At 39.3% G+C, this 12634-nt stretch overlaps 1 protein-coding gene across 2 annotated transcripts in view; it reads right to left on the reverse strand.

The window, feature by feature from the left end:
• WDR36 (WD repeat domain 36) overlaps positions 1-12634 on the reverse strand; it is a 50974-nt gene that overhangs the window by 25005 nt on the left and 13335 nt on the right. For both annotated transcript variants that reach the window (XM_089492348.1, XM_089492356.1), the window contains exons 7-14: positions 11197-11329; positions 9612-9787; positions 5917-6037; positions 4813-4878; positions 3887-3970; positions 2073-2227; positions 1532-1646; positions 455-620 (exon numbers count right to left, since the gene is read on the reverse strand). In XM_089492348.1, the coding sequence (XP_089348474.1) occupies positions 455-620; positions 1532-1646; positions 2073-2227; positions 3887-3970; positions 4813-4878; positions 5917-6037; positions 9612-9787; positions 11197-11329 (1016 nt within the window). The remainder of the gene's footprint in view (positions 1-454; positions 621-1531; positions 1647-2072; positions 2228-3886; positions 3971-4812; positions 4879-5916; positions 6038-9611; positions 9788-11196; positions 11330-12634) is intronic.

A 12634-nucleotide genomic window follows, 5' to 3' on the forward strand; every position in this document is an offset into this window, starting at 1 on the left:
CACTTAGCTTCAATTCAGTTAGGAGAAACTGCATTTTTGATTGGGTTGCAGATTAAGATAGGAGACACACCAATAATTCTTATTTCTCTATGATTCTATTATTCATCTTGGTTTAACAAGATTAAAAAAACTTTCCAGGGCAAAATATTTACAGAAACTGACTGATCCTCAGATTTGAAGGCGTCATAGTATTCAAGCTTCCAGTGATGCCTTATGAGGAATAAAATGCCTAGCTTAACCCATCTTTCTCATTTTCTTTTTTTTATTACTATTTGAAACTTGCCTAGGACTAAATGCAAATAAACTACTATTACTGTATGAAGAGGTATGAGGGGTACAACATTTGGAATACACAAGGAATAAAGCACTAGTACAAATGTTTTCTGTGAACAAGTATGTCTAAAAAGTGTTTTAATTCACGTTCATCTTCATTTAACAAATCCTATACACTTACCTGTCTCTGTGAAGCAACATTTTACTGGGAGAAGCAAAGAGATTAGTAGAGTGGACAAGCTCTGTAGTCCTGAATTTCCAGAATTTGATCAATCCTTCACTTCCTGCTGTGATTGTCAACTGGTTTAATCCATCCACTGCAACTCCTCTTATAGAGCTTTCATGAGCTTTAATCAAAAAATAATTTTATAGTATGTTTCCTTAACTTTGACCATATTATATGCCTTGTGAAATAGGTTTAATCTATATGAGCAATTATGTCTAAATTAAAATAAAATTAGTCAGATTTGTGGCATTTATAATCTAAGCACAATGGCCTAAATATAATTGCTACTCTCAACAGTCTTAATCCAACTGTATATTACTGAATCAATGGGACCCTGATAAATCAGTAATTGTGTAAATAACATTGATGCAATACGTCTACCATTGTTGCTATTAATATAACTGAATTTAGACCTATGACATCTTCCAAGAACTCCAAGAGCTTTGACAGAGCACAGCTGACCAAAATCCAAGTCTCACTGTAGGATTCTGAATACAAATACCATATATACTCGACTGTAAGTTGACCTCATGTATAAGTTGAGGGCAGGTTTTGGGACCAAAATTATGGATTTTGCCATGACCCACGGATAAAACAACACATAAAACCCAAAGCCTCCAATCAATCTACTGGCTATACTTTTGAAATTGCAGTCACAGTCTTCTTACCTAATATGCAAACAGTTGAGTCATAACCAGAACTCACACCCCCTTGTATATAGAAGTTGCTTTGCAATTAGACAAGCTCCTTTATGTACTTCCACCTCAGATATGAACAGTGATGTGTTGGCATATACCAGCATCATACAAATACAGCATAACAAAATTTATACTATGTAGAGGTGTGTACAACTCGAATATAGTTCCATTTATGTATATTAATCCTGGTCACCTGGTGCTAAAAAATATTATATTGAAAACACTTTCAGCTTCAGAAGAAGACACCATCTCAGAAACTTCACCTCTGAGATTTTTATATGGAACAGACTATTGAAACAATTGTTATAAATTATTTTCAAGCTTCCATTTTCACCTTTTTCTTTGCCATAGCGTCCTCTATGAATGCCAGACTGCATATTGTATATATCCACATGCCCTGTTGTAAGTCCAATTACAGCAAAGTTTCCACAGGAAGTGATATCTACTGCCTACCAAGAAGAGAGAAAATGTTATTTACACAGAAGACAAATATGGTGTCTTTTTAGGATGATTCCTTACTATTTAAATGAAAAAAAGGACCTGAATGTGTCTCATCAGAACAACATACTAATATAATACGTTTGTTTCTGTCCATTAGCATTCATCAATAATTTGATTGCCTGAACCACCTTTTAGCAGAGTTTCTTAGGGATTATCCAGTTCAAATTGATTTTACTTTCAAATTGTTTTGATTTGAGATGTTCAGATAAGTGAACATTTTGAAAAACTATATGCTGTTTTAGCTAAATATTCAACAGTGAGCTCAGGATTAGATTTTTCATGTATTTAGGTTTATGTATGTTATCGGGTTTTTTTTAAAACAAAGGCACCTCCTACACCAAGTATCATTTTTATATATATAAAAAATTCCTTACTGTTGCATATACACCAAGAGGTTTGTTTTTGCTGAAGTCTTTTGGCTTCAATTTATGGATTCCCATTGACGTTTTCTGGTAATTCCAGGTAGTACATGTTACATAACCTTGATGGCAAGCAATGATCCCATCCCAGTCACTCTGGCGGGCAACCTCTGCAAAACAAACCAAAGTCATAAATTACAAATTCCAACTTGAGAAGTTAGCATTAAAAATGTTTCAAAATTATTTTATAAAATTTTACTTTTCAGACAATCAATTGGTTACAGTTGCTTAATAAAATGTTTCTAAATTTGCCATTACTCTGAGTACACAGCATCCAACACAATGAGATCCTTGAAACTATGCATTTTGCTTTACTTTGTGTAGCAGAATTAAGGCTAATGGTGAGAACACTTCTAGAGATTCTGCTGTATGAAATACAGGTGAAAATGCACACTTCATCAGCATGAGCCCTCTGAAAGCTTTAAGAACTCTTAATCAGTATCCATAAGGCATGTGAAATTGCAACTAAATTTTAAAAAGACCCATCCCTCCCAGTTTCTAGTACATGTGTGGAAATGCTTTGACTGCAGTGAACCAAGACAGTGTAGTGGCTTCAATAATGGACTAGGACACTGGGAGACCAGGGTTCCAATCTCTGCTCAGCCATGGAAACTCGCAGGGTGACCTTGGGCAAGGCACACTTTCTCAGCCTCAGAGGAAGGCAAGGGCAACCCCACTCTGAACAAATTCTACAAATAAAACACAGTGATAGAGCCGCCTTAGGGCCACCATCAAGTCAGAAATGATTTCAAGGCACACAACAATAACAATTTCTGAGCCTGTCCAGGGAAAAACTAAGGGTGCATCCACTTTACACAGTTATAGCAGTTTGGCACCACTTTAAGTGGCATGGCTACATCTTAGTGAATCCTGGCATGTCTAGTTTGGTGAGGTATTTAGAATCCTCTGGTAGAGAGCATCAGTACTTTAGAGCCGCTTGTTTCCTTTGTGCTTATCTTCTGGGTAGGCCCTTGAAACAAATGACAAGTCTGAAAAGCTGCCTTGTAAAACTGCCTTCCTAAGTGCAGTTTGCCCTTTTTTACTATTGCCACCACACCAGTGTGCTCACATCAGGTTTATTACAATAGCACACGGGATATCAGTCATAAAGATTTATCAAACTGCTCTTGTATTTCTGCACTATCTCTCAAGAGCTGCACATGTTCTGATTAGAGCTAGAATGAAGCACTCCAAGATTTCATATTCTCAGCAATATAAATGCATAAATATTTTAAAAATATCCTATTGATTTTGAGATATTGTCATTGTTCCAACAGCCGTTGATGTATCTTAAAACCTGTCTTGTACCTTGAAGGATCAATCTAATTTTGACTGCTCGTTATTTTGTTGCATTTTGGTTAGCTCTAATAAATTAACTGCCCATCTGTGCGGATTGTAAAAATAAAGAAAAGAAAATAAACTGAGCAATATTACCAACTGCAGTTTTCTAAGTTTTACCATTACAGAAATTTCTAAAATGTAACATTTTTCTTAAATAACAATTTGCAAGACAAAAATGTACACATGAATTCTGAACCTTTTGAAACTGCAGCAACAGTTCTGGTTTATCTGGTACAACATTATAATTTAAGCAAAACCATGTGTATTTTTTTATTGGCAAGGCATAATGTACACATCTGTGTTTTTTGAAACACCATCTGAAAAAGACACCACACATAGCAATTTAATATTGCCATAGAAAGCTAAAACACTATTTATTTTTATGCTATTTTAATTCATCCACACAAATCAAACAAAGAATTACATACCTGATGCAAATGTTGTAATCGGTGGAAGTGCCATCGTGTCATACTGAAGGCCTTTCTTTTTTGATTTCTTTTTATTTATGGAACCTTTAAAATGCCAGAAATGTGACAAAAATATAGTCATACAATGACAACTTTATATCCTTTACATCTTAAGAAAGTCATAGGTTTTAGCCTTATTTGTACCATCACACAATTCTAAGAAGGGCCTTTCAAACCAAATTATACTGAAAGTAGGATAGGGACAATATTAATATTAATAATAATAATAATAATAATAGTTTTTTAACAACCAGAATTGGCAGAATATTTACTAATTTCTTCAATTCACTTAATTCTTTTCCTCCATATGACGAACATCCATTCAAGACATAAGAAAAAACTACTTATTTATGCCAAACTATAATAATAATAATAGATTTATTTCTAGCCAGCCCAATCACGAAGAATCCGGGCGGGTTACAACAATAAAATACAACAAATTACAATAGAGTTAAAAACCCAAACCCTAGACCTACTATTAAATCAAACAAGCAGAAATTTCAAATTTTTCTCCATAGCCTATAATGTGGTAAGGGCTGTTTGACAGTGGAACAAATTCCCTCAGAGTATAGTGGAGTCTCATTCCTTGGAGGTCTTTAAGCAGAGGCTGGATGGCCATCTGTCAGGGATGCTTTGATTGAGAGTTCCTGCATGGCAGGGGGTTGGACTGGATGGCCCTTGTGGTCTCTTCCAAATCTATGATTCTATGAACATTCTATGTAACACTTCACAAAAAACAAACATCACTTTTTGAACATAGATGAACAGAAAAAGTTACTGCGTGTCAAGTAAACTATGGCATAATGAAGAGTCACTAACTTTTATTATTATTCAGTATTATTCAAGCCCAGTATCACAATATGGTTATTTGCAGTATAGATACTTACCACGCCCTAAACTTTTATTGAATCTTTCATGCACAGTGGAAAATGACTGCAAGGTACTATCTTGGCCTACAGTACAATATCAAGAAAAAGATTACAGTTTTAGACATACTTATTAACCTTTAAATTTAAACCATTCTGAAAGTGTTGAATACAACTTTGTCTGTGGGATAAAATCAACCAATTTGTGGTTATTAACCAATCCTTGAACAGAATAGAGTGGCAGTATTACTTCCCTTGATCTAAAGACTACACTTCTATTAATGCAGCCTTTTTAGCTGCCACATCACACTGTTGACTCATGTTCAACTTGTGGTCTACTTGGACTCCTAGATCCCTTTCACATGTAGTCTTGTTCAGCCAAGTGTCACCCATCCTATATCTGTGCATTTCATTTTTCTGCCCTAAGTGCAGTATCTTACATTTCTTCGTATTGAATTTCATTTTGTTAGCTTTTGCCCAGTTTTCTAGTCTATTCAGGTCATTTTGAATTTTGATCCTGTCTTCTGGGATATTGGCTACTCCTCCTAATTTGGTGTCATCTGCAAATTTGATAACTATGCCCCCGAATCTGTCATTCATGTCACTGATAAAGATGTTGAATAGCACTGGGCCCAGGACAGAACCCTGTGGCACCCCACTGGTCACTTCTCTCCAGGATGAAAAGTAGCCATTGCTGAATACCCTTTGTGTTCGGCCAGTCAACCAATTACAAATCCATGTAACAGTTGCCTTGTCTAGTTACAGCATTACAATTTTCTAGACATTGACAAATTATTAAAAAGAAGCAAATCTTAAATTTGAACTGATCAGTGGCCCTTCTGCTGTTTCCTTGAAACGAAGAAGCAGCAAATCAAAAGTGAAAAAGTATCATGCTCGAGATTTGAACGGTGTTGAAGATTTAAACTGTGTTTAAGATTTGGCTTGTATTTTTGGAGTAAAACCAAGACTAGCTCAGTGGAAAAGCTACCAAACATTGACTGACGCTTAGTCATCTGAAACTGAACATCAGAATCAGACATACTAGACGTAGTAGGTTATTATGCAAAACAATTGCTCCAAAACAATATTAGTCATTTCAACAGAAGAAGGTGAAAGAGTTCTCACCAGCACTAAGTATTTGCTGTCCATTTTGCCCATGATACCTAATTTTTGTTGGAGGTGCACTGTGCCCCATTCGGTATTTCAGCAATCTCCCAGTTCCACCAGGGCCATCAAAGATCCACACCTATTTAATAAATGAATAAACCTAAGAAAACAACTGTGGAAAGGAAAACTACACTGGAGAAGGAGATTTCAGTGCTACAAGTCACAATGAAATAAACATGCAGTAGTAATAACTAACTACAATTGTAGCAATTCATGTGGCAATAAACATATGTTGTGTTTAAAGATCCACAAAATCATTTACATTAGGACTGTGTATGGGGCTCTGATATGGTCTGAAGCCCACTCTGCGGATCTTGATCTGGACATGACCTGGATCAATCCAGACTCAATCCATTCTTGTATGGACCCTGAATCTGAATTAAGATTTCAGAAGATAGATCACCTGTCCTAACACAATGGCTTGATTGGGAAAGGCCAAAATACTTTTATATATTTCTTTATAAATTGTTACTGGTTGCTGAATCTTGGAAATTTATTTCAAACAACTTTTGTCCCTGCACTGTTCCTAAAGTGCATCAGACAACATAGAACTCAGTTGGAGGTGGCCGAGGAGTTGGTGATGGTTACAATAGATATGGTGGGGGACCAGGAGGGGGCAATTTCAGAGGCAGTCCTGGATATGGAGGAGGAAGAGGAGGATATGGTGGTGGAGGACCTAGATGGGGCAATCAGGGTGGGGGCTACGGGGCAGCTATGACAACTATGAAGGAGGAAATTATGGAGGAGGAAATTACAACTCTATGATTCTATGCTCCATTCAGAACCATATTGGTCACATCTGTTTTGATCCATGTTTTTGCAAACAAACCCCATCTGCTGTATTATTTGAAATTTGGCCAAATCAGCTGCACAGCCCTATTTTTCATTACACTTCCTAATACTTCCAGTTTGCTGAAATGTGGCACTGCATGCTTTGGGGTATTTATCTCTAAAGCGATGTACCATATTTTCTGGTGTATAAGACGACTTTTTAGCCCAGGAAAATATTCCCCAAAGTCGGGGGTCATCTTGTATGCCAGAAAAAAAAAGGCCAAGCCAGCCGGCTGGGTCCTAAAGAGAGCCGGCGGCGGCAAAGCCTTCTCCCGAAGGCAAAGGAGCCACGCGGTGCGTCCTCCTCCGTTCCTTCCCTCTCCTTCCTCCCCTTTCTTCTTTCATCTCCTTCTTTCCTTCCTTCCTCCTTTCCCTTCCTTCCTACTCTTCCTTCCTTCCTTTCCTCCCTTCTTCCTTCCCTTCCTTTCCTAGGTTTCTCTCTCTTTCTCCACTACTTTTCCTTTCCTTCCTTCGCCTTTCCCCCTTCCTTCCTTCCTTCCTTCTCTCCCTCCCTCCTTCCCTTTTTCTTCCTTTTCTTCTCTTCCTTCCTTCCTTGCTCCCTCCTCTCCCTTCCCCTCCTGTCCTCCTTTTCTCGGGCGCCCAGGGGGAAAGCGGTGGCATTCCTCTCTGGGGAGGGGCGGCAGGAGGTCTTTCTACCTTCCCTCCTGAGGCTCAGTCCTTCCCAAGAGAAGGAGCAGAGGGTTTCCCGCACTCTGCCTCTGCTCTTCCCTTCTCTTGTGAAGGATGGAGCCTTGTTGGGGGAAAGAGAGAGCTCCCTAGTCAGTTGGGAAGGAGGAAGCAAGGACCCACTTTTTGTTGCCAGGCAAAAACACACTGCAGCAATAATCCAGTCTGAGACTGCTTTAACTGCTCTGGCTCAGTGCTAGGGAATTCTGGGAAATGTAGTTTTGTGAGAGATTGAGCCTTCTCTGTCAGAGAGCTCTGGTGCCACAATAAACTCCAGTTCCCAGGATTCCCTAGCCAGGGCTGTTAAAGTCCTCTCAAACTGGACTATTGCTGCCCTGTGTTTTGGACCTTTGTTTCTTTTCTTTGGCTAACTGGAGAGAAAAAGAAAAACAACTCCTCTTGGCACACAGAGAAACTAGCCAGGCTGCTCCTTAGGCGTCTGGCTGGAGGCTTTTTCCAGGCTTCCCGCTTTCTTTCTTTCTTTCTCTCTTTCTCACATGCCTCTCACGGTGTATCTACACTGTAGAAGTAGAATGTGCCATCCACTTTAATTGTCATGGCTCCATCCACACAGAAGCATAGGATTTGTAGTTTTTATAAGTTTTATAAAACTACAAATCCTAGGATTCCAATAGGAGCCATTTGAACTGCCACGGCTCCATACATACAGAATCCCTGGGATTTGTAGTTTGGAGCAGCCCCCCCCCCCCCGCATTCTTTGGGCAGAGAAGGCAAAAGACCTTATAAAACTACAAATCCTGGGATTCCAATAGGATGGAGCAGCGGCTCTTAAAGTGGCTTCAAAGTGCATTAATTCTACAGTGTAGATGCACCAAGAGGAAGGGCGGGAAGAGTTGTCGAGGCAAGTGAAATAATGTTGTGTATGCTGTTATTTCAGAAGTGGAACACACACTTTCCTCGGAGTGTACTGGAGTCTCCTTCTTTGGAGGTCGTTAAGCAGAGGCTGGATGGCCATCTGTTGGGGATGCTTTGATTGTGATTTCCTGCATGGAAGAATGGGGTTGGACTAGATGGCCTTGGGGTCTCTTCCAACTCTAGGGACATTACCAGAAGGCCAAGCCAGCTGGTTGGGTCCTAAAGAGAGCCCATGGTTGCAAGGCCTTCTCCGAGGCGGAGAACATGCCTTGCAGCTCCCCTGCCTCGGGAGAAGGCAGCCAGCTAGCTGGGCCCTTCCTCTTTCTCCTCCTCTTCCCCTCTTCTTTTTCTTCTTCTTCTCCTCCCCTTCTTCTTTTTCTTCCCCTCTTCCTCTTCTTCTTTCTCCTTCTCCTCCTCTTCTTCCCTTCTTCTTTTTCTCCTCCTCCTCTTCTTCTCCTTAATCTTCTGCTTCCTCCTCCTCCTCTTCTTCCCCTCTTCTTTTTCTCCTCCTCCTCCTCCTCTACTTTTTCTTCCCCTCTTACTCTTATTCTTTCTCCACCTCTTCCTCTTCTCCCCCTCTTCCTCCTCCGCTTCTTCTTTCCCTCTTCCTCCTCCTCCTTTTCTTTTTATCCTCTTTTTCCTATTCTTCTTCTTCTTTCTCCTCCTTTTCTTCTTTCTCCTTTTTTCTCCTCCCCCCTTTCTCTTCTGCCACCGCTGCTGTTGTTGTTGTTGTTGTGTGCCTTCAGCTCCTTTCTGACTTATCGTGGAAGAGAGGGGTAGTCTTATACAGTGAGTATATCCCACTCTATTTTAAGTTGTAAAGTTGGGGGTCATCTTATATGCCTGGTCGTCTTATATGCCGGAATATACGGTATTTTTGGTTCGAATCCAATCTTGTCTTCTGTGCACACCACTAGAAATGATTTATCTGCATCCAATTTCCCACTCTCAGGCCTGATCAGCTTACAAGGGATGACTTTGGTCTTATATTCAAAGTACTGACTGGCTTCATACTGGTGAAAATGTCAGCTACTTCTCAACATATGAGATTTAATTTTGCAAGATCTTGTGCAACAAGTTATCCTGTATATCCATCATGTGAATGTTAAGAAATTCAATGATACTTAGGAGAAAATTTTCAATACCAGATGCTTGTTCCTAAGAACTGGAGTCATGGATATTCACAATATTCCATGATGCACTGTTCATGAATCATCTTAAGAATAAATGAAAATAAATAAGGCATATGCCCAACTTACCCTTATAGCATTATCTGAACCATTAGAAATGAGAAGTGGCTCTCCTTGGACAAATGACAGACCAGAAATTGCTGTAGAATGTGCATCTCTCATCTGGCCCAGAAGTTTCTTCTCTTCTAGATCCCACAACCCAATATGTCCAACTGGACTTCCAGCAGCCATAACTGGATGTCCATCTGATCACATAATGGGGAGAAAATCATGAATATAGATTTCCTAACTTACACTAAGGCATGTCAAAGTAAACAGTGTTTGAGAAGGTCAAAACAACATTAAGTGTTTGAGATGGTCAAAACTTTCACTACTGGGAGGAAAATCCAACAAACACTAGAAAACAATTATGCACATGCATGCATGTTTAGAAGCAAAATAAAGACAGGACCAGTTCCAGTTCAGAGGGCTCATCCAAAACCACAGTATGTTGGCTGAGCTATAACAACAAGACAAACCAAGAAATTATATAAAGGTCCACAAAGGAAGAAAAAGCTCAGTCCATAAACCTCCAAACCATGTGTGAGGGTTCTTTTGGTTCCCCTCTCCCTGCGTGAGCTGATGGGACCCATTGAGAACACCTTTTCTCTAATGAATTTGTCATCATCATTTCCCTCCCAATCTCTGGCAACACACTGGGACATTGTCAGGGATTCCCTGGCCCTTCCCTACAAAGATGCTTTCCTCTCTCTCTTCTCACTTTTGGGGAATAGTGAGAAGAGGAAGTGTGAGAGTGACAGGGTACTTTCAAGGGAAAGCTTTATTCTAAGTAAAGAAATTCTATAGCAAATGGACATCGCTTACATGAAGAATAATGTCGTCCTTCAGGCACAGATTGAAAGTATAAGTTACAGAGCAAATCATTTCAGCCAAATCAAGAAAAGAATCAAAATACCCTAATGTAACTGGCTGGTACATTCTCCTAAGCTTATTCACAGATCAGATGGGATTAGTAGCTCTTGATGTTCATGGGATAGCTGGGAGCCGGGACTCCACTGTCCAGCTTCAACCAACCTTCCCAAATCCACAGCTTTTAATCAGAAGCCCCTCGTGGTCTAGATAGAAAGAGCCAGAGACAAAGACCTCATGGTGATTCAGGCTTTTTAAAACCTCTGCTCAGAACCATCTTGAAGGTTCAACTTCTGCCCAACTGCCCATCTCATTGGACAGTTGCTATCTAATCACCTGTGACACTAACTCTCATTAAAATGTAATAGCATCTTCTCCCACATTATTTATTTATTTATTTCCCGCTCTTTTCCCAGTGCTGGGACTCAGAGCGGCTTCACAGCATTAACAAAACCAGTACTATTAAAAACATTTAAAAAACATTTTTTAGGGAGAAAGGTCTGATAACTAGAGAGACTCCTATTTAGCACACCATGACTTGAAGACTGTCCCAGTTCTGCCAAAGTATCAATCAATCTAGATAAATGAACATACTACTCTGAACTAAAGAGGACTTGTAACAGTTGACAGAGAAGATTATGTCACAACTGTGTTTCAACTTCCTAAGTTTTACATCAAGTCTAGGATCTTGCTGTCAACATCTCTATGTAAATTTATTTTGTTGTTTTCAGAAAACACGGTTTACCTGTACGGAATGATATTGCAGTTACGGGACCCCAATCCTGTTGAAATTTCATCAGCATTTCATCAAACTTAATATTATGCACTATGATATGACCAGATACAAGACCTACAGCAACAACATCCACAGCTGGAGCCTGCAGGAAAATTCATATAATTAAAGAAAGGAAATTCTCCTTTAAAATTTCCTTTCTTTAATTATTTTTATTAATATTTTTAAATTTTACAAAATTCGTATTGTAAAATTTAAAAATATTAATAAAAATAATTAAAGAAAGGAAATTTTCAAAACGCAAAATACAGCATAAATAATCTACTAAGAACATGGGTACACACCCACTATATTCCTGTTACACCTACAAGTAACTAATTAATTTATTGTGCAAATGTCCATGTTAAGACTGGATCATTGCTATAACGTTTGGCTTCGTTTTGGTTTTCTCTGTTTATTTCCTGTCTTCTGCTTTGCTATACCACCTAGCTCAATGAAGAGGTCTGGAAAAGTCAAAAGCTTGACTTCTTAATAAAATTTTGGGCTATTCTTGTAAAGACACTGGTCAACTATGTTTTTGATTTGGCATCATCATGGTTATCTTTGTTTATAAAGGTTTGAAATAAAATTGGTTTGTGCGCAGTTTATTTCTGACAACAGGCTAGACCAGAGAGATACAGGTTATTTCTGTTTCAGAACAAGACATTTGTGAGCAGTGACCTAAGAATCTCAGCTGAAACACATTACACTGATTTTTTTTAAAAGACCTGTTATATTGTAATGTAACTTTATTCTTAATAAACATGCTTAAGACTGCAAACGTACTTTACAGTGCTCCCTTTTTACGCAGGGGATCCATTCTGGACTCCCCTGCATAAAACAAAAAACGACTATGCTTGAGCCCAATTTAAATGAATGGGGCTCGTGCACGTGACGGCGCGGCAGTGCGTGCGCACCACAGGCACATGCCCCATTCGTCCCTATGGGATGTGCCGCCCCTTCCTCCCTGCGCAGCTTTCAGCATATCCTAAAAGCTGCGTATAACGGGGGTGCACTGTATTATCTCTCTTTTTATATTGTCAAAGGTTTCCACTTAAGTTCACGAGGCCTACATTGTATATAACTCTGTAAATCAATTGTTAAAATGCTGACTTGAGCCCAGTGCCTACCAATACAGTATTCTTGGGCTGACTTGGGCCCAGTGGTTACCAATGCAGTATTCTTAAAATCAGAATTATGTGCTTCCTCCTTCCTTCTACAGGTATGGTTGTGACATTAGTCACAGCCTTTGAACCACCTTCAGGAGAAGCACCAAGTAGTAGCACTGCACCAGTCTAACCAAAACGTTATCAGAGCATGGATTGCTGAGGCTGGACTAATTCAGACTAGGAATGGCCATGAGCCGGAAATATGTCATCCTGGCAACAGGGGCCACCTGGGCCTCCAATTA

This window comes from Sceloporus occidentalis, unplaced genomic scaffold (assembly GCF_023333645.1).
Source record: "Sceloporus occidentalis isolate IW3139 unplaced genomic scaffold, rSceOcc1.0.p SCAF_1, whole genome shotgun sequence".
NCBI classification, from domain to species: domain Eukaryota; kingdom Metazoa; phylum Chordata; class Lepidosauria; order Squamata; family Phrynosomatidae; genus Sceloporus; species Sceloporus occidentalis.